We start from the raw sequence: 25513 nt of genomic DNA, 5'->3' as shown, positions 1-25513 counted from the left end.
TCCACAAACACACCATCTCCAATACTGCCACACTGGGGATAAGGTCTTCAACATAAGAATCTGGGGAGGACACAAACATCCAGTCCTTAATAGCTTCTTTGTGTGAAAAAAATTCTCTAAGTCTGAAGAGCAGAAAGTGTGAAAAGTCAGAAGGAATGTGCTAAATACATATTAATGTTTTAGGCCAGTATTTTCATTTCTTTCCCCTATGTTCTATTCTCTCATTTAGATCAAATGAACAAATGTTCCTATTTTGTTTGTGTGTTGCTAGTCCAAGCTGGCTTTCTACTACCTGCTAGGTAAATGCTTATGTGAGGTTTTAAGATAGATGCCCTCCTCTTGAAGAACCAAAGGAAGAAAGATGGCTTCTAAAGAAGACGGCTAACTTGGCTTAATCTTTTACTCAAATGCTGTTTGAACTATTTGTTCCTCTAGAGTGAGATTATGACTTTGGAGCCAAAAATATAAGATATGAACCCATTTTAAGAAAATAATGCCCCAAGGGAACCCTGTACACTGTAGGTGGGAATGGAAATTGGTGCAGCCACTGTGAAAAAAGTATGGAGTTTCCTTAAAAAACTAACAAATAGAACTACTATGTGATCCAGCAGTTCCACTCCTGGGTATCTATCCAGATAAAATGAAAATGCTAATTCAAAAAGATACATGCACCCCAATGTTCAGAGCAGCATTACTTAAAATTGCTGAGATATGGAAGCAACGTAAGTGTCCATCAACAGAGGAATAAAGATGGTATGATATATATATATATAAAATATATATATCCCATTATGTATTATATATATAATGAGTTAGTACTCAACCATAAAAAAGAATGAAATTATGCCATCCATCTGCAACATGGATAGACTTGGAGGACATTATGCTTAATGACTGAAGGCAAAAGGAGAAGGGGACAACAGAGGATGAGACGGTTGGATGGCATCACCAATTCAATGGACATAATTTTGAGCAAACTCTGGGAGATAGTGAAGGGAAGTTTGTCATGCTGCAGTTCATGGGGTGGCAAACAGGACATGATTTAGCAACTGAACAACAATGCTTAGTGAGATAGACAGAGAAACTCTATGATATCACTTATATGTGGACTCTAAAAAATACAACACACTAGTGAATATTAAAAAAAAAGAAACTGACTCACAGATACAGAGAACTAGTGGTTAACAGTGGGGAAAGGAGAGGGACGGGGAGAAGGGCATGATAGGAGTAGGGGATTAAGAGGTACAACCTGCTCTGTATAAAATAAACAAGCTACAAGGATATACTGTATAACACAGGAAATAATAGTCACTATAATAACTATAAATGTAGTATAACCTTTAAAAATTATGATTCACTGTGTGTGGTACACCTGAAACTTATATAATATTGTATTTCAACTATACCTCAACAACAAATAAATAAAAAAGAAATGCCTTTTCCTTATTCACAGAACAAAAATATATAGGTTCATCTCCCTGTCCATACACAAATATGGCACATCAAGGAATCGTATGTCAGTGTACAAAACTGATGCTAATGACTCACCGTGTTATCTGCTGTGTTGGGTATCATGCCAGGTGCTGGGAGTGAAAGAATAAAGCCCAGACCTTGTCCACAAAGAACTTACAGTTGGCTAGGGAGCTAGCCCGATACTTTCCGGCTGTTTTCCCAGGAGTGATAAGGGGTTTGTGCAGTCATCCGCTTTCTCTTCCCCGGGTGGCTGGCTAGAAAGGCAGCTGTGGTCAGAGAACAGTTCCCCAAGAGAAGCTCTACCCTGTGAGTGCCACAGTGTTAAATATGAGGCTGTGTCAAATGGCGAAGCAACATCTATTTTAAATAGAGTTGAAGTTTTTTAAAAAATTTATTATTTCGACTGCAGTGGATCTTTGTTGTGGTTCACAGGCTTAGTTGTGACATGTGGGATCTATCCATTGGACCACCAGGGAAGTCCCAGAGTTCAAGTTTTACGTTGAATGCTTATGTCACTTAAACATTCTTCACTTCACTCCACGATGCCTTTAACCATTGAAATAACCATAGACAATTCATCAAGTAAATTGTAGGAGGGCACAGCCAGGCACAAGTTAATGTCCTCATAAAAGAAACTCCCAGGGCCGCTCTTCCCACAAAATGCTGCCTATTTGCTTTTTCTAAAACATCTTTCTAAATTTCATTTTTTTAAAAAAAGATTATCTCCCCTAGAGATGTTTAAAAAACTATCATTTTGCTTCTGAGGTATTTTTTGCAAGCCTTGCCTCTTTGGTTTTGTGACGTCATAAGCATCCTAAATAAGATAACATGTTGCAGCTCACAGGGAGACTGCATCTCTGCAGGACAAGTGTAATCTGAAAAGCTTAGAGGCACACACATCAGATTTTAACACTAAAACTTGTTGTAACAAGAGTTTTTCCTACACTTAAAAAATCCACACTGACACAAAGTCAATTAAATTTTATTACAACCAAGAATATAAAATAAATGCAATGTAATTCATTTCTAACAGTCATTTCAGGAAGGATGTCAGGAAAACTCAAAAGCGAGAAACACTTGGCTCCAAAGCGGCAAGCTTGTCCTGCACCCCGGGGAGCAGGCCCCTCTGGGGGCAGCGGGCCTCACTGGGGGGCGGCCGGTTCTTAGCGCACACCTCACAGTGTGTGTGCAAAGCATACACAGTCGTGTCTAAAGTCGTACAAACAGGGATGCGTGCAGAAAAATGGCTGAAAAGAGAGACAAGAACAGGTACACTTCACATAGAGGAATTATGGGAAGTACAAACTAGGCAGTTTAGAAAGGATATACTACGTAACATATATAAAAAGTACTTTAAATTGTTGTTAAAAAGGACATCTTCAGTCCAGATTTTGTGTAATACTTTTAGTGTCTACACAGACAAATTTTTAAAAAAATTAAATAGTATTAATTTACTAAATATTTAGGAGATAACAGTGCATTAAGGATTTTTTTTCATATAATACATACATATCACTCCTTCGCAGTGATAGCATAGAAGAGTAAGTATGGCCTTAGGTACAACACATTTTTAAAAAACCCTAAAACAATGAACTTTGCCTTATGATATTTGTGACTATTCTTGAAGATTAAGGAAACCTAAACAGCTATGTTTTATATAAAATATTATTTATACTTGAATCCTTCAAGCTTCCTTTAGTCTGCCATTTCACTGCCTTTCTCCATTCCCCAGAAAGATAACATTACAGAGGTTAGGATTTGTAATTTTCATAGAATATTCCTTCATTGTACAGTTTGTCACATACAAGTATTCCAAGCAGATTAAGCTGCAAGGCTTATTGTCCAACTATTTTTCTCTTATCTTCAGCAGAGAAAACAGCATCATTATAGAGGCATACAACTAGCAGTTGCTTCACCAGGAATGAGGCAGTGAACACGTAAGTAAATGTCATCCCTTTCCATTCTTAAATGTAAATTGTGTTTACAAGAGCAAAAGAGTAGTGCAGAAGGCCAAAATTCTAAGTACTAAAGTTTTAAAACCACACAGATATAAAAATATACATGTCCTTGGTTTTTGTATGTTCCTGCAAGATCTACTTCATCATAAGGATTGTTTCAGCCTCATAGTGTCAGTCCTGCCGCCAGGCTGCCTTACCTGTGAGCTCAGCTGTCCTGAAACTCTAGAATACTTTATCCTAAATACACACCTTACCAAAAGCTAACTCAAAAACTGATTTGTAATATGAAATGCAGAAAGCCTTTGCTTTGATTCCTCCCTTCCTTTCGGTAACTTCCCCTGGTTTGGATGTCCACCCTGCATTCTCAGGGGACACCGACTGTGATAAATTTTTAAAGAGGAATGTGGTTATTTGGGGAACACAAAAGTAAATTTTAACCTCAAAAATCTTCACAGGTTTCCTTCAAGGGCCCACAGTTTTAGGGCCCATGAGTATGTTAAAGGCTTTGTTCTCCTTTACAAGGAAAAGGAAATTGTGAACCAAAATTATTTCAAAGGGTAATGGACACCAGTGGGCATCACCAACTCTGAGGCAAAACCACAGGAGGAAAGGGCCAGTACCAGCGCAGTGACCAGAAACAGTCACGTGTGTAATGGGCATATCTGGCTAGAGCCCGTGTGAAGAACACTGGGAACAACTGATAAAATCCCCACCAGCTTCTGTATTAGTTCTGCCACTGAAATTCACTACATGCAAAGAAAGCAGGGTAGTCCTGTGATCATATAAGCACACATCACAAGAATTTATATCAAAGTGTATTAAAGGGCATGATATATGATTCATGCACATATTTGGGTTTGTCTTTTACTAAATGTACACATCTCAAGGGCAGGAACAGAGCTTCTCTTTTCACTGTAATTTCCTACAAACTCTTAGTTGAGTATGTTCTGCCTACAAGGGCCACCCAATTGTTGTTGAAAGGCTGCTGTAAACATTTCAAATATATATTAATGCCTGTGGTGATACTTAATTGTTGGCTTTCTTGAAGGTAGATAAACATAGAAACCTCTCCATGATACTTGTTTATTATAGGGCAAAATTTGGGATAATAACTCTCTTCAAGAGGGTTTAGAAGTAGACGAAGAGATCTTCATGTTCTAAGATGGTTTCATTTACAAGCCTGTCATCCCAGGAAAGCTTCCTGTCATGGACTCAATCATGAGCTCTTCAAGGACAGGAAGGATGTCTTGCCCTTCCTATCTCCCCCAGCATGATGCTGGGCACAGGGGGAGGGTACAGTGAGGATCCGATGAAACTGAGGCTTCAGGGCCCAGGACAGAACTTCACACAGGTAGCTACATTATGCAGAGGGCTACTAATTTCTCATTTTTAACAATGGAAGCAGTAAATTACCATGGAGACAATCAGAAATTCCTTCCAAAGGAGCATGTCAATTGTTTCATCTTCAGTGTTCATCAGTGTCCCTAGACAGTCTTTGTTACTAATAAGCATTATTATGCTGAGATCAGGAAGGTCCTTGCTGGCTACAGTATCACATCAATAGTGCAAAATGTATACTGGCTTCTGTCTAAAATCTTATTTCACTTGTGTATGGACCCAGAGGAGATAACCAGGTAGATAAGTTCACAAGGAAGAGTGAAAAATGCATATAACTTGCATATAACAACGATCCGCTATTTCTTCTAGCTCAAGAAAACATTAAAACAAGGCTGGTGCTGCTAGTAGCATTTAGAAGAACACAAATTTCTTGCCCCTTACATTACGATGGAAGCTCTTAAGTCTTTACATTTCTGTGGGACTCTGGGGAGCTTCCTTTATGCTGGCTAAGAAAGAACTCACTGGCTAAGGGCAAACTCAGCCTCTCATTCATAGATCAGAGAAATGCAAATATGTACTTAGATAATATAGTTGTACACCATCTGCCCATAGTTTAGGCACAATTATTAAGTTTTCTCCTAGGGGCAAAAGAAAGCATTCAGTGCAATGAAAAGATTCTTGATAGAATTAAGTTTCAGTAATAACAGCAAAATTATGCATACATCATACATACTTGAAACATGAACAAAACCTAAACTTTTAACATGCTTTAAAAATAGTCACTCTATGTCTAACACAAATACGAATGGAGAACACTGCTTTTTGTTTTAAAAGCAGATTAATTTGCAGGCTTCTATTTGAGTACCCTTGATTGTGTAAGAAAGTTACTCAAGCTGACCCAGATGTGAAGAAACCAACAGTTCTTTAGAGAAGCCAACTGTATGTACAATACACAAGAAAAGCTTTTCCTTCAAAGGGAAGCAATACATCCTTTGATCAACATTACTCTTAAAGAAATCCTAGTGCAGTTAATACTCTCTTCAGTTTTCTGGTGTGGGTCACCAGAGGACTGTATTTCATCAAAGCTCTTGAAACCCTTTTTAAAGTAGACTTAAGCTACATGAAGTTTAAAATTATCATTCTTAATTACTGAATACTATTCAGAATAAGATGATTCTGGGAACTAAGTTCCATATGAATGATTATATAAAAATTACCACATGTTTTAGTTCTTCATAGCATAAAGCATAGTAACTGCAAAGATCTAGGCTGTTTTTGGTTGCAGGTTCCCACTGTCCCACCACTTGTCTTTTTATTAGACCTTCCCTGAAACTAGATAAATAAAAATGTAATAGTAAGGTACTTTGGGACAGTAACAGTTCCCATTTAAGACTTCCATGAACAAAAGAGTTATATTTTGTGAAAACCACGTAGTGCTTTAAAAGGTGCATATTTACCTGTGTTGCTAGATCAGTTCATGAAGTATAAAACTATACACCACTGGAGTCTTGTTTCTAAAACATTAAAATCCTAATAAAAGAGCTTTGAAAAGATAAATCATAGCGATTGCTACAGCATGAGAAACAGCATGAGAAAGGTGCACCAGGAAGTCCTTCCCAAAGATGGTGAAGGTTACAGAAGGTAAGTGCTGGGTTTAGATCAGACGCTTTATCAGAGAAGTCACAATGGAACACATGCAGGGAAAGGCGGTTGGGGAAACTTCACAAAAATCTTCTTTAAGTCACCAAAGAAGAGACATCAGTCAGTCTTGCAAAATGCTCCGTAAATAGTTTTCCTCCTAGGTGGATGGCAGCATCAGAGCTTGCATTTTTGGGTCTCTTCAATGCAGATGTCATATTGCTGGAGTCTGTGCTCTGGGCTGCGGCCGGTCAGTAGCGGTGGGCCTGGTGAGACGGGTGGTACTGTGCGCTCTGCTGAGAGGAGGAGGAGTAGCCTAGTGTGCTCTGGGACTGAGAGGATCCCTGGACGCTGCTTTGGTAATTCAGGCGCGAGCTGGAGTGCTAGGAGAGGAAACAGGAAAAGGGGATGACCTGTGGGGTACGGGAGCAGCTCAAGACGGTCATCGCACAGGACACAGGAGGCTGTGGGTTCTGACCCATGGGAGCTGACAGCTAATTTCGTGTGTCAGTACGTCTTGCTGATTTCACTTCACAGCCTGCTACCACCGTTCTGGCATGCACGAAAGCTGGCTGGATGGCTTTGGAAGATAAGCTACACTGGCAACGAGAGGTAGAGGGGAAATTGATACTGACTAATTCTGGTTAGTGATTCTTTGCATAGCTGGGATTTGCAAACAGGAAGAATCAATTTGGCATTTTGATCTGGTGGTGTTCATAATGTATACTGATGTACTGTTAATTTTCTCATTATAAATAACAAAGCTGTGACTAAGAAATCGTTTTTTAAAAAAAAAAAAGAAATCGTTTTTTAGAAAAGAGTTTCCTCGGGTAGAGGCTGGAGTAGCCTCAGCAGCACCACCTACCTGACAAAGCAAGACGAGGTAACAGCAAACAGGTGCCTTTTTTAATCAACTTCAGGTAACATTTAGAATTAAAGAGAAAAAAGTTGTATGTGAAAATTCCCTCAAGAAGGCTAAGACAAATGTATTTCAATTCAGTGTATTTTTATTACCTTAAATGAAACATTCATCTTCATGGTATCAAGGGCAAATATGAAAAAATATGTAAAAGAAAAATGCATCTATAGAAATAGAATATAGTGCTTGGTTAACTATAAGCGTTAACTGCAGCTGTGTCTTTGGCTCTGCCTAGAAGACTGGTTCTTCCTGTGAGCAAAATATGACAAGATCCTATGTAATAAAGCTACTATGAAAGTGTTAGTCGCTCAGTCGTGTCTGACTCTTTGCAACCCCATGGACTGTAGCCCACCAGGTTCCTCTGCCCGTGGGATTTCCCAGGCAAGAGTACTGGAGTGGGTTGTCATGCCCTCTTCCAGGAGATTTTCCCAACCAAGGGATCAAACCCAGGTCTCCTACATTGCAGGCAGATTCTTTACTGTCAGAGCACCAGGAAAGCCCAATAAAGCTATTACTTGGAGTTTAAAATGTAAATGACCAAAAAAAAAAAAAAATGTAAATGACCTTGAGGTGGCATTGGCCGGTTTAATGAAGGACAAATCAGCAAGGTGGCCCCACTCTGCACAAGAGGCAGCCAAACTGGACTTGCAACATCTGGTCCAAGAAAACAGGGCAATAAGATAGTCTTGGTTAAAAATAATGCCACTTAATTCCTTCCTTTGTTACACAACTCTTAGCCATATTGTTGCAAGAAGGCTTGACAAATTCTAACAACATTTTATTGTAAGTTTATTATGGAAAAAAAAATGTTCTTTCCATTCCCAAGGCCTACAGTTGCTAGGCTGCCTATGACTACTTTTACTTTAGCAGATTAGACTCTGCATGATAGCTTCTCCATACTGGATAGAGAACAAATGTGGGAGAGAGAAATAGCAACCCACTCCAGTATTCTTGCCTAGAGAATCCCATGGACAGAGGAACCTGGTGGGCTGCTGTCCATAGGGTCGCAAAGAGTCGGACACGACTGAAGTGACTTAGCAAGCATGCATGCTTGCATGCATGCATTAGAGAAGGAAATGGCAACCCACTCCAGTATTCTTTCCTGGAGAATCCCAGGGACGGAGGAGCCTGGTGGGCTGCCGTCTGTGGGGTTGCATAGAGTCAGACACGACTGATGTGACTTAGCAGCAGCATCAGCAGCAGTGCTGATAATATGAGAGCTGCAAAGAGGTCTCTCTCCCTCACCCTTCATGGTAATCTTTCCAACTAATTAGCTGAGAAAGCTATCCATGTCACAGATATCCTGGTTTATTTTTAAGTAGACAGCTCAGTATGGACAAAGAAAAACGTGAAGAACTCCTAGATTTGAAAGGAGTAAATACAGTAGTTAAGTCATCTGTCCATGATTGACTATAATCAGTCTAATATAACATACTCAGAGACACCAAGATGAGCTAGTATATGATAAAGGTTTGTTGTTCATATAATACAATAGGAATAAACTAATGTTAGGGGGGAAACTGACTTTACAGTAAAATTCAAATATGTTTGTGACTACTACCCAAATAGCAAGCTGCTTTGCAGACCAAATTGATGCCTTGATTAGTTTAATTAGAACCAGTGGAAGTGCTATTATATACTCTGCTGCTTACAGGGAATCTTCCAAGAGAAGTTTTCAAAGTAGTTGTGTTGAGATATTCAAAATGTAAAGCCAGTTTAAACAGCTGTTTATTATGTCTTTCTTGTTAACGTTTCTATGGTTTCCAGTGCCTAATCAGTGAGTTTATGTCTTCGTTGCCTGTGGTTTTGTTTTCTATTATCTCTCTCCTATGTGCTCCTTCTCCACCAGTTCCCTGAGGGACTGTGGTTCCAAACCTTTTTTTAAGTTTTTTGTTTCCCTTCTTAGATCTTACGTTTGTTACTACCTTGAAAGCTTTTTTTTCCCCAAGATTCCCTATGGTTTTCACCCGTATTTTTACCTGTCTCTCCAAATACCAATCCTTAGGGTTTTTTCCTTTAATTTCTTGAATTGGTAATACAATTGTAGTTTTTGTTTGAATCTCAACAAATGTATTTTCTTGTCTCAAAACTATTTCTTGTGAGATGTAACAGTTATTCCTGACAAGTCTTTGTCCCCTCCTCTTCCGTCATGTGGCTATGTACTGATTATTTCCTCCCAGTGATGGCAGATCCTTCTGAAATATGCTGCTTTCTTTGTTCACAGTAAGGCACCATTCCTCTCCCTTTCCACTGCTTATCTGGGGGTCTTTTTCTGACCTACATCTGACATTGTAAAATGACAAATGTTGAGGAGGAGCTGCCTGCCTCACCTTCCCTCCTCAGGGTTATAAGATAAACAAGAAACAAAATATCTTGCAATTACATGAAATGACAAAAATCTTCAATTTCATATAATGCCCTAGAAAGACTAGGACTGTAAAATCAAACTTTAGAGTTAAGTACTGCTTATTTCTAAAAGGATTGTTGTTTTCTAGTCACTCAGTCGTGTCTGACTCTTTGTGACCCCCATGGACTGCAGCCCACCAGACTCCTCTGTTCATGGGATTTTCCCAGCAAGAATACTGGAGTGGGTTGTCATTTCCTTCTCCAGGGGAATCTTCACGACCCAAGGATGGAACCTGTGTCTCTTGCTTGGCAAGCAGATTCTTTACCACTGAGCTACGTGGAAAGCCCGTTGTGTATACTTACCATTTCATAAAATGTATTGCTAAAAAAAGAGACAACAGGCTCAAAATGGAGTCATTTGTGCTAAGCCCATGTAACCAAACTGAGACTTAATACCTAACCTAACTGCAGTTTCAGCCCCTCCCAGGAATGTACTCTTCCCCAGTTGGTCTGGAGTTTCCACTTAGCACTAGAGAAGTAATCTAGCTGGTAGACCCCTGCAGTCCCCAGAGGAAGGTGCCCTGGCCTGACATGATCAGTTCTCTGCTAAAGTAACATCCTTTCTCACCTCTTTCTGCCTTTACAAGTCCAGAAGTCTTTCATTTCGTACAGCTCTTCAGAGCCTTTTTCTGTATGCTAGGTGAGCTGCTGATACATGAATCACTGAATACAGCCAGTGAGACGTTGAAAATTTGCTCAGTTGAATTTTGTTTTCTAACGGTATGTCAACATGAAGAAGTACAACATTCAGGGGGAGTACCTGATAATCTGAGGGCATGACAGGCCCGCCCGAGTTTGTGCCTGAAGGCCCCAGCCGCGGTTTCTTGTTGGGAGGCACCTGGTTGAGGCCGGAGTCCTGGCTGTGCTGCAGCCCTGCCCCGGCCGGCCCGGCCCCCGCGCCCCCGGCGGTCCCGTTGGTCTGGGTGCTGTTCTGCTGCTGTGGCGGGGCCTGCGGGGGGGCGGCCGCCTGCTGTGGAGGGGCTGTGGGCTGCTGATGTTGGTTCTGCTGCTGTTGCTGGTTCTTATGAGAAGAGGGAAAAAAGGCAAGCTTGGTATGGAACGAAATCATGCCTGTCGTTGTAGGATATGCATGTGAGACTGCCGGCCAACCTGGGGAGAGACCTATGTGGGACACACGCCTGGAGGATGGAGCAGCCAGGGAATACAGCACCCCCAAAGGTGAGTACGGAGCCCCAAAGAAGGCGCGTTCTCTGAAGTTCATTTAGACTGCACAGCAATCCTCCCTGTCAGGGACAGACATCCCGCTGAAGACACAGGCACAGAGGAAAGAGCAACTCTTAAAACAGCTCTATCAGTCTTTTCAGTCAATTTGAAAAAGAAGGGCTGTGTGGGGAGGAGTCAGTACAATCAAAGCATAGAGTGATGCTTTAAAAGCAGCCTGCATAAAATGATGGCAATGACACTGAACAAACGAAGGAAGAATTAGGAATCGGGGAATAAAATAGACTGTAAAACAAATCAGGAAGTTCATTTATCTGTGAATGCGTATTTCAAATTGCAGAGTACATCTACAATAAAGTAAATACACAATTAAATAAAATGCAGTTAAATATATACGAATGACTACATTTATCCTTCCCTAAGTGCAATTTATACCTTGTCACCTTTCTCTTCAGGTTCATCTTCATTAAGGAATTCTCGTTTGGGGTATGGAATCTGGCAGCCAGCAAACACACTACAAATCATTGAAGGAAAAAAAAGTACATATCATGACCTAAAATCTATAATATGATTGAACCTTGTTCATTTAAAATTCCACTTTTTTTCCCCCTTATTTCCTACTCTTCATCTGTAGCTGGTATGCCTCTCAACACTATTTAAGCAATAAAAAAAGAACAATTTGTCATCTAAGTTTTACACTGGTGTAATTGCCACTTTGAATAACAAATCTTAAAACTGCGGTTGGCTAGCTGACATACGTAACACAGAAATTTCTCCACACAAACTTCATCAGCACTAAAAAGAGCTGACTGTGTATTTGCTTCAACAATGAAAGTAATTTTTTTCTCAAGAAAAGCTGTACCTCTAATATCAGTAAATCCAAGCACAATTTATATCTGTGGGTATAATAAGGATGGGGAAATGGAGAGGTATAATAATGCAGCAGAGACACGGAAGTTTAAAAGCTCCGTTCCCTACTGGTTTGGTGTAAACTGTTCTGGCTGACCGATCTATAATAAAAGTCCCATCTGTTCTCAGCTTTACTTTTTGTCTGTAAAACTGGTTAATGATCATTCCATAAACTTGTTTTCATTCACACCTCTTTACAGCTTGCCTGTTTCAAAATACAGGACCTCTTGAGTAGTTTTCCCCTGAGGTGGTTTTAACCAAGGAAATAAAAGACTCGAGTGACAAGTGCTTCCCTTGCCTTTAGCCACCACCGCACACCCTCAACCTGCAGCAAAGTGCACAGAAAAGGAAGGAAACATACTCTAATGTCGGCAAGGGGTCCTCCTGAAAATAGGGATCCTGCAGAGCTTGCTCAGAGGTAATTCTCTTGGTTGGATCCATCGTAAGGAGTTTCTGAAGCTAGAATAACACATAAGAAATTGACGGCACATGAAAGTTTGCTTCCAGGTGAATGTTTTGACTGTGTTAGTGTCTAACAGAATTAACATCAAATGCCAGTTTATTAATACACTACACACATTTATGTGAAACTGACAGAAATGATTAGCAGTAAAGCCGTTTTAGAATTTTTTTTCCCTACTGGTAAACCACTGGAAACAACGCTAAAGGTCAAGGATGACATCTTAAAGGAAAAAAATTTAATTTTGCCCCAGCATTCACCAATTTCTTTTTTTCCTGAAGAGGAGGAAGAGCTGGGACAATTCCACGGTAAGTGGGGTGGGGTGAGAGCTGTGCTAAGGGTCACCGTCCCACTCTGGAGAGATGCACCTACCAAAAGGAATACTTTGCTGTCAGGCTTGACCTTGTGTTTCTCCATGTACTTTATGAGGCTACTGTTGGCGTACCTGCAAAGACATGACATCCACACACTATTGAGGACATTCACACAATTGACACCTTTTAATGGAAGGTTCCAAGGTTGGTTTTCCTATGAGGTATGTATTCATTTTAGCCATTGCTTTTTTTTTCTGATTAAAAAGGAACACAAAACCAAATGTTGGTAAATGTGTAAAAAAGAAATAAGAATTGTTACACACTGCATGTAAGAGTTTATACTGTTAGAATTACTTTGGAAAATAATGCATTAACCATTAGAGCTGAAAATGTGACTATCCTATGACCCAGCAATTCCTTCCAATGTACATATTCTATATTAGGATATCAACTGCTCAGGCTGAGGGGTGAGTAAATATTTATTTATTTTATTATTCTAAATAGACTACATATTTTCATCATGTATATTCTTTCCTACATATGAAATATTTCAAATTTAAAAGGTCAAGAAACAGGTAATATAGGTTTATGGTAGAAAATTTAGAGAATATAAAAAAGTATAAAGAAAAAATTGAAAACACTCATAGTCAAGCTGTGAAGCAATTTAAAACACTCTGCCATCAAGATTTGATAATTTTTCTTTGGCAATTTTTCTGTGCATACATACATATATATATACACACAAAGAGGTATTTGTTTTTATAAAATTGGAATCATAGTATATATAAGTTGTCCTTTTCTCACTTAATGTTGTTTATAAGCGTTTTCTCTTGCCAAACACTCTTTAAGCTTATTATTTGTACTGGTTGAACATTTTCTACTGTTACCAATGACGTTTGTTTCACAACAGAAAGTGCAGATCCTTGTAGGTAAATCTGGTGCACTTTGAGGGGCACAGGACTGCATGGCAGGTGAGAATCAGAGGCCCCTCCCAGACCCTGACTCAGTCATTTACCAGTTGTGTGATCTTGGGTAGTTAGTTAACCTCTATGAAAGCCTTTAGGTGCCTCATCTTAGCTGCGTGTGGCTGCTTTGATGCTTTTTCAGGATAAAGCCTTAGAATTATTAGGTCAAAGGGTAAGTACATGCCAAAGCCTTTTTTGTGCTCTAGAGCTTGCTACATGAACCTGGCCCTCAAGCAGCATGGGCACCTGAAAGCCTGTACTAGGAATGCGGTACTCAGGCCCTATACAGATTCTGAGTCAGAGTCTGCATCTTTAACAAGGTCTCAAGGTGATCTGTGGATACTTTAATGTCTGAGAGCTTTCATTCTCCCCAGTAGCTATAAGTAAGAATGCCCATTTTATTATACCCTTGCTAACACCAGGTATTTTTAAGAAAATCTCTGCCATGTATATTAACTTAAAAATTATTTTCCTCCAATACCAGGAATATTTTTATTGGCAAGGTAACCATTAAGTTTAGTGATGGTTAAGTGAAACTTTAAGGTCTGTGTAGAAATGGAGTCTGTCAACAGTGCTTTGGTCTTTATGCTGAATCAACTGATTTCTTGAGTTAACTCCAGATTCTAAGGTTGTTTCTATCATAATATAAAAGGTCCTAAAGTTGAAAAATCCTATTGCTCAATTCCCGCTGTGGTTTCTTATTTTTCCTAGTATTATAAATAAGATAAATTGTCATTTTCTGTATTATCCTCTTCTAGATTTACTACAGTTTAGGAGCCAAAAAATTTTCAAACTCTCTATATACATTATAAAGCATTTTATCAGCATATTTATTCAAACATTCAATTTTTAAAGTCAACTTATTTCCTTTTAATTCTGTTCTCACCTTGCCTTCTAATGAGCTAAGAAGAGCTGACACTTTGGAAAGATTACAGAAAATTCTATTGTTACCCTTCACAATTCACATCAAGAGTAATTTTTTTGGTTCTTTTTATTTGTTTACTTTTTAATGTCATTTGAAATAATATCTGGAACTTTTTATTATACTTTAGTGATTTTTATGCACTGCATTATATTTAGCTAATTTTTAATAAATTCCTTTTTGTGTTATGTATTAGTAGGCAGCCTTTATGTGGATAAAATTGTTTGCTTAGAAAGTATGGGCTTTTATCTCTGAACTTTTTCTGTTACTTTTTAAACTAAATTTCATTTATCTTTCTAAATTTCTCTCCTGTTATTCCTGGCTATTATAAATACTATCATTTTATGTAAAACTCTTCCTTTGGCCTTTAAATACTAAGATAAAATGTTGTGTCTTCATTAATTTTCTCTTTTGTATTACCAGCTTATCTTCAATTACTTGAACCACTTTCACTTAATACCCATTTGACAAATAACTAATGAACGTGCACTATGTACTAGGCCCTGGAGATGCCTATAATGGTGTATAAAATAGGCATGATCCATATTCTAGAGGGAAAGGCAGATAAGTATTCAAAAGCCAACTGTCAGACAGAGTGATGTGTGCTAAGAGAAGCAGCTGAGGATATGCCCACAGGAGTGCAGAGGGGGAGCACCTGACTAGAAGGGCAAGGGGAGACCTCATCAGGATAGAAAGGATAAACAGGAGTTATCCAATGAAATGGGTGGGAGGACGGGAGTAATACGTCCCAGACTGAGGGAGCAGCATGTGTAAAAATGCAGGGGTCCAAGAAAGCTCAGGGGTTTTGAGGATCTTAAAGAAATTTATGATGTCCAGCCTATAGAGTACAAAGAGGACAGAGGTTTAGGAGATAAATTTGGTGACGTAGACGCCAAAGCTTTTTGTAAGCCATATTTAAAAACTGAAAGCAACGTGAAGACCGACATGCTCAGATGTGCTTTTGGCAATGACTGCAGAACAGGCAGTGAGTTTGAATGAAGACTCAAGGTAGAAATACCACTTATGAGGCCAATGCAGGATCCCAGGTGAGAGAGAGGGTGGTCGTCTGGCATATAATAGTGGCAGGGTAGATGGAGAGAAATACAGAGATCTGAAGGATATTGAAACAAAGAATTTACTAGATTTGCTAATCGTTTGGACACTAGGGGATAAAATGGAAGACAGAGAGGAGGAGGATCAGGGACATCTTTAAGGTCTTTGGCTTGAACAATTAGGTAAATCATGGAGCCATTTCCTAAGATAAGAAATATAGTGAGAGGAAAAGTTTAGGAGGACAGATGATGAGCTCAGTCTGGGATATGTATTTTGAAGTATTTATGGGACACTCAATTTGGGATTCCAAAAAGCAGTTAGATACATGGGTCTGAAACTTGGAAATTGGAGTAGAATGTATAAATTGGGAGCCATCAGCATAACTGATGGTGCGCTATAGCCATCAAAATCACAGAGACTGTCTAGGGAAATATCTAGGGTGAGAATAGAGCCCAATTCAGACACCTGAGCAATGTCAGCGCTTTCTTTAGGAGATGCATGGACCCCTACCTAGGACTGTGTGAAAGAGAGGCCCAAAATGATCAGTGCCATTCGCTGCTTCTCTTTATCATGTCTGCTTTCATTCCTACAAGCCATTCCTGTCCTGAAATTACGAGAATCTCTTCCACCTTTTCCTCTAGGTGCACATATTTGTAACAAACTCCTCTCATTTCTACTCAGCATACACATGCCCACTAGTTAGTTTTACTCAGACCCTAGGCCATGTTTTCTTCCTCCTGCCACCCTTACTGGTTGCCTAGCCCAGCATTTCAGACACAACTCATGATACAGACAAAGACAAAACTACCATCAAGGCCTTGAACTGAGGCCCTTTCCAAGCTAAACATAAGAGACTTTTAAACTACTGACCCTTAAATTCTTAAAAGTTTTTAAATAAATAAATGCCTAAGCCTGGCATATACATTAACAACATTTGAAATATCTTCTTTAAATCATAAACATAATTAATATACTAACATCTAAGTTTCTGGTTTAAACAATAACCTATCTGGTTTTTTAAAGGATTAATTTAAATATTCCCACTGCACATTACTTGTATGTAATATGGTATTACTTACGTTGTTCTTCTAAAGTCTTTCTGAAGTGTTGGGTATTCTGGCATCTTTCTAATATCTTCCCAGTCTTTATCTTAGGCAAAAAAAAAAAAATATTGAATGTTGTTACAGGAAATAATGTTACTTATCAAAAATCTAGTTATTTTAGCTTAAAAATATACATAGAAATACTAAAATGTCCTTTTCAAAAAGAATGTTTTTGAAATATGACTCAAATATTATTTTGAAAAAAAAAAAATTACCTGCAGGAAATCCCATGACACTAAATATTCGGTCTAGTTGATCATGATGAAAAGGATTGCTTGTTTTTATATCTTCCTGACGACAGTGAAAAATAGGTTCTGAAGTCAACAGTTCAGCAAATATGCAACCTATTGCCCATATATCTATGAAGGAAGAAAAACAAGTTTTTGTACATATTTATTATATTTCTTTGGTTATAATTTCTTGGTATAATCACAACCTACATACAAAAATATTTTTCAAGGTAGGCAGATGAATGAAATAGGTAAAAGAGCTTAAGAGGTACAAACTTCCAAGGATGTTACAGGGATGAAATGTACAGGAAGAGAATAAAGTCAATGGTATTGTAATAACTTTACAATGGTGATAGATGGTAACTGGACTTACTGTGATGATTATTTTGTAACATATAAAAATTATATATGTCATATATCTTAATATAATACTTCATATTAAGTATAGCTTTTAAAAAGAAAAGAATCCCCCCAATTAATTTTTTAAAAGTTTTCAGTGAATACAATAAGTACACTAAGAAAACATATATATGACATGAAATAGCTGTATCATTGGGCTGCCCTGGTGGCTCAGACAGCAAAGAATCCGCCTGCAATGCGGGAGACCTGGGTTCGATCCCTGGGTTGGGAAAATCCCCTGGAGGAGGGCATGGCAACCCACTCCAGTATTCTTGCCTGCAGAATCCCCATGGACAGAGGAGCCTGGAGGACTATAGTCCATGGGGTCCCAAGGAGTTGGACACGACTGAGCGACTGAACACCATAGCTCTACCATCACATAACAGACTGAAAGTCAAAAAACATTTACTTGTAAATTTCCTGATCAAGATAAACTTGGGGAACTCAATTTAGCAAGCAATGAATTTTCTTTACATTTAGGCAAAAGCTTTTCTAACCACTATTAATAATTGCTGAAGCATTCAATTGATAATCTAATACAAGGCATAACACTCAAGATGTGATAGAATAAAATAATATCATGATCAGGTAAGGTGATATGTTTCTTTACAGCAATCAAATATATAATGACTAGAATTTTTGAGTTGTCAGCCTAGGCAGTACAGATTACACAAAATGATTTGGGAGAACTCAGCTTTTGTCTGAAAGATACCACCTTCAGTGTTTTCAAGAAGTGGTAAGGTCTGCTGCTGCTGCTGCTAAGTCGCTTCAGTCGTGTCCGACTCTGCGACCCCATAGACGGCAGCCCACCAGGCTCCTCCGTCCCTGGGATTCTCCAGGCAAGAATACCGGAGTAGGTTGCCATTTCCTTCTCCAATGCATGCATGCATGCTAAGTTGCTTCAGTTGTGTCTGACTCTATGCGACCCTATGGGCAGCAGCCCACCAGGCTCCTCTATCCACAGGATTCTCTAGGCAAGAACACTGGAGTGGGTTGCCATTCCTAGAAGCTGATAAATACAAGTATATACAAGCATTGCGTGACACCAGTAAAGAGAAGTGATCTGAACATACTCACTTAGATGCTGCCCCAGCTCCACCATGCCAAGATAAATTGAGGTATCTTTCAGAGTTTTCTTAACTACTTCAAATAACCAGTTAAAGATGATTCTACTTAGATTTTACACATTGAAAAACTATAATATAGTTTTAATCTAGATTCTAAGACTGTAATATTTATAATGCTTTGCCAAATGTACATGTGAATTAATTCTTGTGAGATGTATATTCATACTTGCCCACTTAATGCCACTTAGTGTTTTGAAAGTTAATAACACACAGACTATGGGACAGCATAGAAAAGTACAGTGTTTAGAAGTCTTCTAAACATAGTAATCACTTTCTGTAGACAAGCTATCAGGTAGAATTACTTTTGGGACGCCATTTCATAAATTACTAAATGAAAAAAATATATAGTAATGTCTCATGTATCTGACTGCATTCAGGGATGGTTTCCCTCCACCCAAGTTAGCCTTCTGGATAATGGGAACATATCCTTTCAATAACCATTTTTATTATGTTATTACCTGCCATCTTAACAGGCTGTAAAATATAACTTAATCATCCTCATCATGAAGATCTATCACTAAAGAGTAGAATAATAATACTGTTCAGTGACTACTTTGTCTTGTTTTCTCTGCCATGTCATGCTGGCCGTCCCCTTGGCCCTGCCATGGCAGCCTCTGACTGTCCCAAGTCTTCCTGCAGCTGCCTCTACCACGCAGTCAATGGAGACTGCTGTATGTTGCTGGCCACACGGTTCCTGGTTTGCCCTCTAATCAAAGGACAGGGGCCTGTATCTAGATTTCCTGAAGAACTGCTAAGAGAAGGAACCTCAATGTAGCAGGTAGTATTAAATTCTAGGGTGTCTTGCCTCATGTTAGCATCTAATTGTAAATGATCATTTGGCTCCAGCATCATCTGTACCCATTTCTCAGCTCTTTCCTTTATCAATGACTTGCACTTTTCTCTTTCTCCCTCTCCCCTCTCCTCCCTGCCTCCCCCGACTCCACTCCCCGTGTGTGTGTCTCACACACATACCACAACCATCACCACTCATCTCCTGGGCTAAACCTCATTTCATAAATTTTCACTGATGCCAAATCAAACTCTCTTTTATATGCTCTGAATAGAAATAATACTCATTTCTGATATGAACCAGGTACACAGAATTCTAAGAATGAGTAACTGTATATTTATGTCTGCTATGAATATATAAGCTAACTAATGTGGGGATTATTATTTTTCTATCTTAATTTTTTCCCTAACTTCTATCCAGAATAAATAATCTGGATGACTAGAACTAGAAATCAGTGATTATGTTTTTATCTTTAATTGCTAAGTCTCATTTTTACTGAGCTAGTAAGTCACAAGCTGGTTAAAATTCAATTTCAGTTCTCCTTACCCTGAGGAAATAAGAAATATAGTTGGTTTCCAGTTCAAACCCAATTACCTCTATTTCCAAAAAACACATCTATATTTTACAACAGTAGAGCAGTTAATCAGAAAATATTCATAAAACCATGCTTCTTAAAGTGTGGGGACCACACACAACAGAATCACCAGAGGTACATGTTAAACATAGGCCGTGGGTTTGCTAAGAATCTCTGAGAGTGAGACAGTCTTTGGTGGGGCATCATTTTGTTTAACAAAGTTTCCGGCTGAGTTTTCCTTTTCTTCCTGGACTCTCCCTTCTGACACAGACTGCATGGTGCCAGGTAAGAGCCCAGGGCACGGGAGGTTCTGCTGTTATCACATCCTGCATTCCCACCCTGTGCCCGGGGCTATCTCAGCACCAGTCCTGTTCTAAAGCACCAACTGTTGCTCCCAGCTAGCACTCCTCTTTGTCTTAACTTTTGGCACCTTCCTAGCCTCTGGTACCTTCTGAGATTCTCTAGATTTTATTGTTCTCAAGAGAGTGAACTAATAACAGAAAAAGCAACTGTAATGCTAAATGTCTCAAAAATAAAGCCCCTCAGTGCACCCACTGGAATGGAAACAGAGTCAGGCTTATTCTAAGAACCGCTCTGTCCCAGCGGTCCCCAACCTTTTTGGCACCAGGGACCAGTTTTGTGGAAGACGATTTTTCCACGGACCAGAATTGGGCGGAGGGGGGATGATCCAAGCACATTACATTTGTTATGCACTTTATTTCTAATCTAATGCCACTGCTGATCTGACAGGAGGTACCAGTCCACGGCCCAGAGACTGGGGACCCCTGCTCTACCCCTTCCATTTACTTTTAGTATTAAAAAAAGTCCTCCCGCCTTCACAGACAGCTGCCACTGCCCTTGGCTGATAAGGGTGACAGCCTCTGGTCAGGGGTCTTATTTCTACAGGCTCAGCTGCCAGGGCATGGGTCTGAGGTCAGTCTCACATGCCTCTACTATCAAACACATATGGTTTTCCTTATGATGCTGTGGCCACTCATACATAGGCTTTTTCACTAATTTAACAAAATCCTTCAGCAGTGCTTATGAAGAATTACAATATTCCACACTGCGCTAGTGTCTCAATCCCTAGACAAAGGAAGTATAAATGTGTTCTGGGTATCTGAGTTTTGCAGAAATCAGACTTCCTGATGAATGAGGACATTACTATATTTTAATTTTTGTTTCCGTTTCTACCCATGAAGAGGTTAATTATGAGTTTGATCTCTTCAAATGTGAGAACTTCCTTGATAACTCTTTGATAGTTCTTTTCAGTTTTTTCATAAGCTTAACAGGGAAAGGATTGTGCCTGTCTATTTTTAATAATTTTATAATTTAAGTGCCTTTATCAAATAGAACTTGACCAAAGCAGCTGAATGCAGTCAAAATTAGTCTAATACAAGTAAACAGAATTCAAGAAAAGGAAACTTTAAAGAAACACAGTGAGCAAAATGTAGCTACCTTATAGAACTAGGCCTTCACATGAATGGTCTAGTACTCCGTCCCTGTCTTCTCCTTTCACCTCCTTTAAAGCAGCACCTAGGTTTGAGGGTAACTCTCTCTTCCCGACTCCCTCAGTTGGCATCTGGGCCCTCTGAGGACGCTATAGGGCCAGGCAGCAAAATCTCTGATGCCTGTGTTCTGAAGCAGACTTTACATCCTACAGATTGTGTTTTAAGGTTTTCCTGTTCAGTGTTTATGCTTGGTGAGATGGCAAGATGCTGAGCACTGCTAGTCTACCCAGGCTCTGTTTCCTACCTTAATGGAGAAACTGCCATTCTGGTAACTACAATGGCAAGAGAGAAGGATCAGTCATATTGTTTCTTGCTTAGGACAGGACTGACTGACTTTTTCCCAGATAGCAGGGGCTCCCTCCAATAACTACACTACTTCAGTTTTTCTGTTTTTCTTTTTGTGAAGAAAACTCTAAACCTCTCTCCAGTTCTTCTGATCAATAGTAGGTAGGTGCAAAACAAAGTCTGCATTTTATTATTTCTATAGCAACTCAACAAGATCAGACACTTCTATCCTCTGAAAGCAAATGCTTTCTTTTAGGCCCGAGAGGGAGGAGACACATGTGTGCTGACGGCCGATTCACACTGTTGCACAATAGAAACCAACACTGTAAAGCAATTATCCTCCGATTAAAAGTGAATAATTTAAAAAAGAAAATGCTTTCTGTTTTTAAAAAGAATCATATTCTCCTAAATAGCTGAATATCCAGAGCTCCTAGAATATAAAATCCGGGAATATAGATGACAACAGGACTTTCACAAAGCCATATAAAGTGGCTTTTACAAAGCAGCTTTATTATACCCTTTAGTATTTATCATAAACACAGTATCACACAATAATGATATAATACTTACCAATTATAAGTCAATCATTTCACATTAACTTACCAATGGCCTTTGTATAATGCCTTGCGCCAAGCAAAAGTTCTGGAGCCCGATACCAGAAAGTCACCACTACAGGATCCAGATCTGCCAGTGGCTTTAGAGGAGAATTGAACAATCTGGCAAAACCCATGTCAGCTAAAAAATAAAATCAGTTAATAGGAACTCAGTGTGGCATGCTATTGTAACCAGGATGACAATAGCCACTAACCTTACAAAGCACTCCTTTTCAACCAGTGATCTGTACTAGCACCAGATCGCCCCTTCTGAGGGAGATACTGTTATTGTGCCTATTTTACTGATGAAGAGACTGAGGTTTAGAGATATTCTGACTTGTCCAAAGTCGTAGGACTAGTACGTATAGAGTCAGAATAAAAATCAAGGTCTGATTCCAGATTCGTGGCTTTCAGAGACAGAATAATATTTGTATATGTTTTTAAAGTCTAAACGTTTTCATGATTATGACTTCTGTATGCCTATATATCTAAAATCTTGAGTCTATCTTAGTTCAGCCTGTGCCAGAGTTGGCTTTTATGGACTCACGAGAGCCAATTTAAGTATCTTCCCAACATGGTGTTCAGTAATGTCATGTTTGTGGCTTGAAATTGGCTACGGTGGGAGTATTTACATCCTGAAAAACAGTGCATGCTATAAACTGGGGTGATTTTTTTCCCCCAGAAAGCCAGTTGTCGTATAGTTACTAGAACATCACATACATGTTTTCAAGAACATATATAGACTATGTAAGAGAATTTGTTACAATTCAGCACTTATAAAGCTCTATACCAAAGCTAACTAATTTAAATACTAGAGGTATACAAAAGTAGTACAAAGATTATTACTATTGATATAATAATGTACTGGTTACTATTTAATTTTCTTAAGATTTCCTAAAGAACATATACATTATATCTATAAAGCATTTCAGAGCTTACAAATGATTTTCATACACATCATCTATCATTTCATCTAATCCTCATAAGAATGCTGGTTTAATAAGTATTCTCCCCCTACCCCCACTTCTGTGATGAAGAATCTAAGGCCCAAAGCAGTTCAGTGACTTGCCCAAAGTCATAGGGATAGGAAGTAAAAATGCCTATAATAGGAAGTAAAAATGCCTATAAAAATGCCTATATAGGAAGTAAAAAAGCAAAAATCATGTTATCGTTTAGCAGCTATGTTCTTAACCATGGATCTGATATACAACAGACTATACATATGATAATTGCATGTCACAAAGGTAAAAAAATAAATCACAAAGATAAGCCTCTATCATTTGAAATAGGTAATACACACAGTATAGTTGGATTATATAATGGTCCCCAATGTACTATACAATGCACAAGTGGTACATTAAAGTTGCAACTATAGAGTATCATTTAATCTAAAACCAATAGGCTATGATATACATTAAACTTTTAATTTACAGTGATTTTATTTCTTTAGAGTTTGAATAATTCACAGGACTTTCTGAGAATGCTTTGGAGAACATGGGTCTTAAAAAATAAAGCTATCCAAGGATGCCTGTGCTGATGCCTACACTTTTTAAACCAAATTTCCCTATAGCAAACAAAAATATTCAAAACCAGTCTACCAATATTACACCTACCTCAAAGCACTGCTTTATATATTGAATAGATGCTGACTGTTGTTGATGGCAAAGTAATATGATGGAATACTCTTTCCTCCATTGAAAAGCATTCTATTTTTAAGTAAAGGCTAAAGCCAGTATTTCTCCCCTTATTCTCTACCTTCTTAGCTTTATGTAAGCCACACCAATTCACTGAAACATGAAATCAAGCCCAGAGAAACAATAAATACTCCTAAAAATAATTTTTTTCAAACCATTTTTCAAATGATTACTAATTTAGACAAAATGTAACTAGCCTAAATGTTACTAACACCTGTTTTCCTAAAGTTGGATATGAGTTAAATTATTCAGTTCAACAGAGGTAGTAAAATTGTGGTGTGGGTGCTAATTAGTATCAAATGACAGAAAAGCAGCAGAAGGCAATGTCTACAGTCAAGGAGCTTACACAAAGGTGAGATGACAAAATATATGGCGTAGATAAAAAGGGTAAGTACTGTAAGACAAAAAGGAAAGTTGCTACTGGTTTCTGTTAGACTCAAAGTCCCTTGCAGGAAGAGGTTATGTCTCCATGGTTTTATCTGGAACAATGTTTGATAAACATTTGCAGAAGCTGACTAAATGGAAAGTGGAACTTGAGCTGGATTCTGAAGGCGGAATCACTGTGAATAGTAAAGAAGGCAATGAGCATTTTAGGGAAGGCCTGTAAGTCTCAGGTGCTGGGGAGGGGAAGCCTCTGATACAGGGAAGGGCACAATGTGTCTTTCATTCAACTCTGCTTTTTCTTTCAATCAAAAAAGAACTGTATTAAAGTGTTAAGCATAGATATCAAAGCATTACTGGTTTTTTTTAATAATGTGCTATTAAAACAAAATATAAAAATAATTTAATCAACTAGGTTAACTATAACTGTTCACTAGACCTTTACTACTAATTATTGTTGACTTTTAACCCTGACTTTCTCTCTAATCTTGGGTAGAATTATAATCCTAAATTCTTAACAATAAGGCAACTAACTGGCCTGGCTGGAATACAGAATTCATGCTGAGTAGCAGAGCTACTTGGGAGACTAAGGAGAAGACATTAAGTTTGGTGACTGGGATAAATGTGATGACAGCATTGGAGAGTACAAGATGAGGATGATGAATTTGGTTTGGAATTAATGGAATCCAGGTTGCCAGCAAGACATCCAAATAGAGAGTTAGAGTGAGAGAAGAGAATTTGAGATCCAGATCTTAAAATCATTTTTATAAAACCCAAGATTTTAAGGCCATAACTTATCAATTCCCTAAAGCAGTAACTGTAGAGGGAGGCCATGTCTCGAGCCAGTGCCTAGGTTGTCTTGAAACAGAAGGTTAGTAGGAATGAGACAAGAATGAATAAAATACAGAAGTCACAGCAAAAGGAATAAAAAAAATAGCATTATGTGATGTCACAAAGGCCAAAGTAAAGACACTCACAGTGCCAGACGAGCTAGAAGGACAAATGACAAGGCAGTAAAGGAAAACAGACTAAACACAGGCTACTACACTTGGTAAGATAAAGACCATAGATAGTCTTGGAGATAGCAGTTTCAATAGAGGAACAGAATTTGATGTCAGGAAAAAAAAAGAATTTAATAACGGATAACAAATTAGGGTACGTGAAACCGATGTGTAAGCATGATTTCAGAAGTAGAGGAACAAGGGGAAAAAATTGAACAAATGGTTAAAAAAAAAAAAAAAATGGATATGAGAAAATTTATGTTAAAATTGGATTATGAGTGTTGAAAG

At 38.6% G+C, this 25513-nt stretch overlaps 1 protein-coding gene and 1 long non-coding RNA gene across 5 annotated transcripts in view; one reads left to right on the top strand and one right to left on the bottom strand.

Moving 5' to 3' along the window:
- Nucleotides 1–3410, top strand: part of LOC122685374 — an 84659-nt gene extending 81249 nt beyond the window's left edge. For both annotated transcript variants that reach the window (XR_006338368.1, XR_006338367.1), the window contains exon 4: nt 3341–3410. This is a non-coding gene — a long non-coding RNA (uncharacterized LOC122685374). The remainder of the gene's footprint in view (nt 1–3340) is intronic.
- Nucleotides 2440–25513, bottom strand: part of CDK19 (cyclin dependent kinase 19) — a 265331-nt gene continuing 242257 nt past the window's right edge. For all 3 annotated transcript variants that reach the window (XM_043890139.1, XM_043890136.1, XM_043890138.1), the window contains 8 exons: nt 22160–22291; nt 16856–16999; nt 16617–16686; nt 12656–12728; nt 12185–12282; nt 11350–11428; nt 10493–10753; nt 2440–6790 (listed from right to left, as the gene is read on the bottom strand). In XM_043890139.1, the coding sequence (XP_043746074.1) occupies nt 6659–6790; nt 10493–10753; nt 11350–11428; nt 12185–12282; nt 12656–12728; nt 16617–16686; nt 16856–16999; nt 22160–22291 (989 nt within the window). In that variant the 3' untranslated portion in view covers nt 2440–6658. The remainder of the gene's footprint in view (nt 6791–10492; nt 10754–11349; nt 11429–12184; nt 12283–12655; nt 12729–16616; nt 16687–16855; nt 17000–22159; nt 22292–25513) is intronic.

Source organism: Cervus elaphus, chromosome 28 (assembly GCF_910594005.1).
Source record: "Cervus elaphus chromosome 28, mCerEla1.1, whole genome shotgun sequence".
Taxonomy (NCBI): Eukaryota; Metazoa; Chordata; class Mammalia; order Artiodactyla; family Cervidae; genus Cervus; species Cervus elaphus.
The sequence above is the reverse complement of the archived record's forward strand: the minus strand, read 5'-3'. Positions and strand labels throughout refer to the sequence as shown.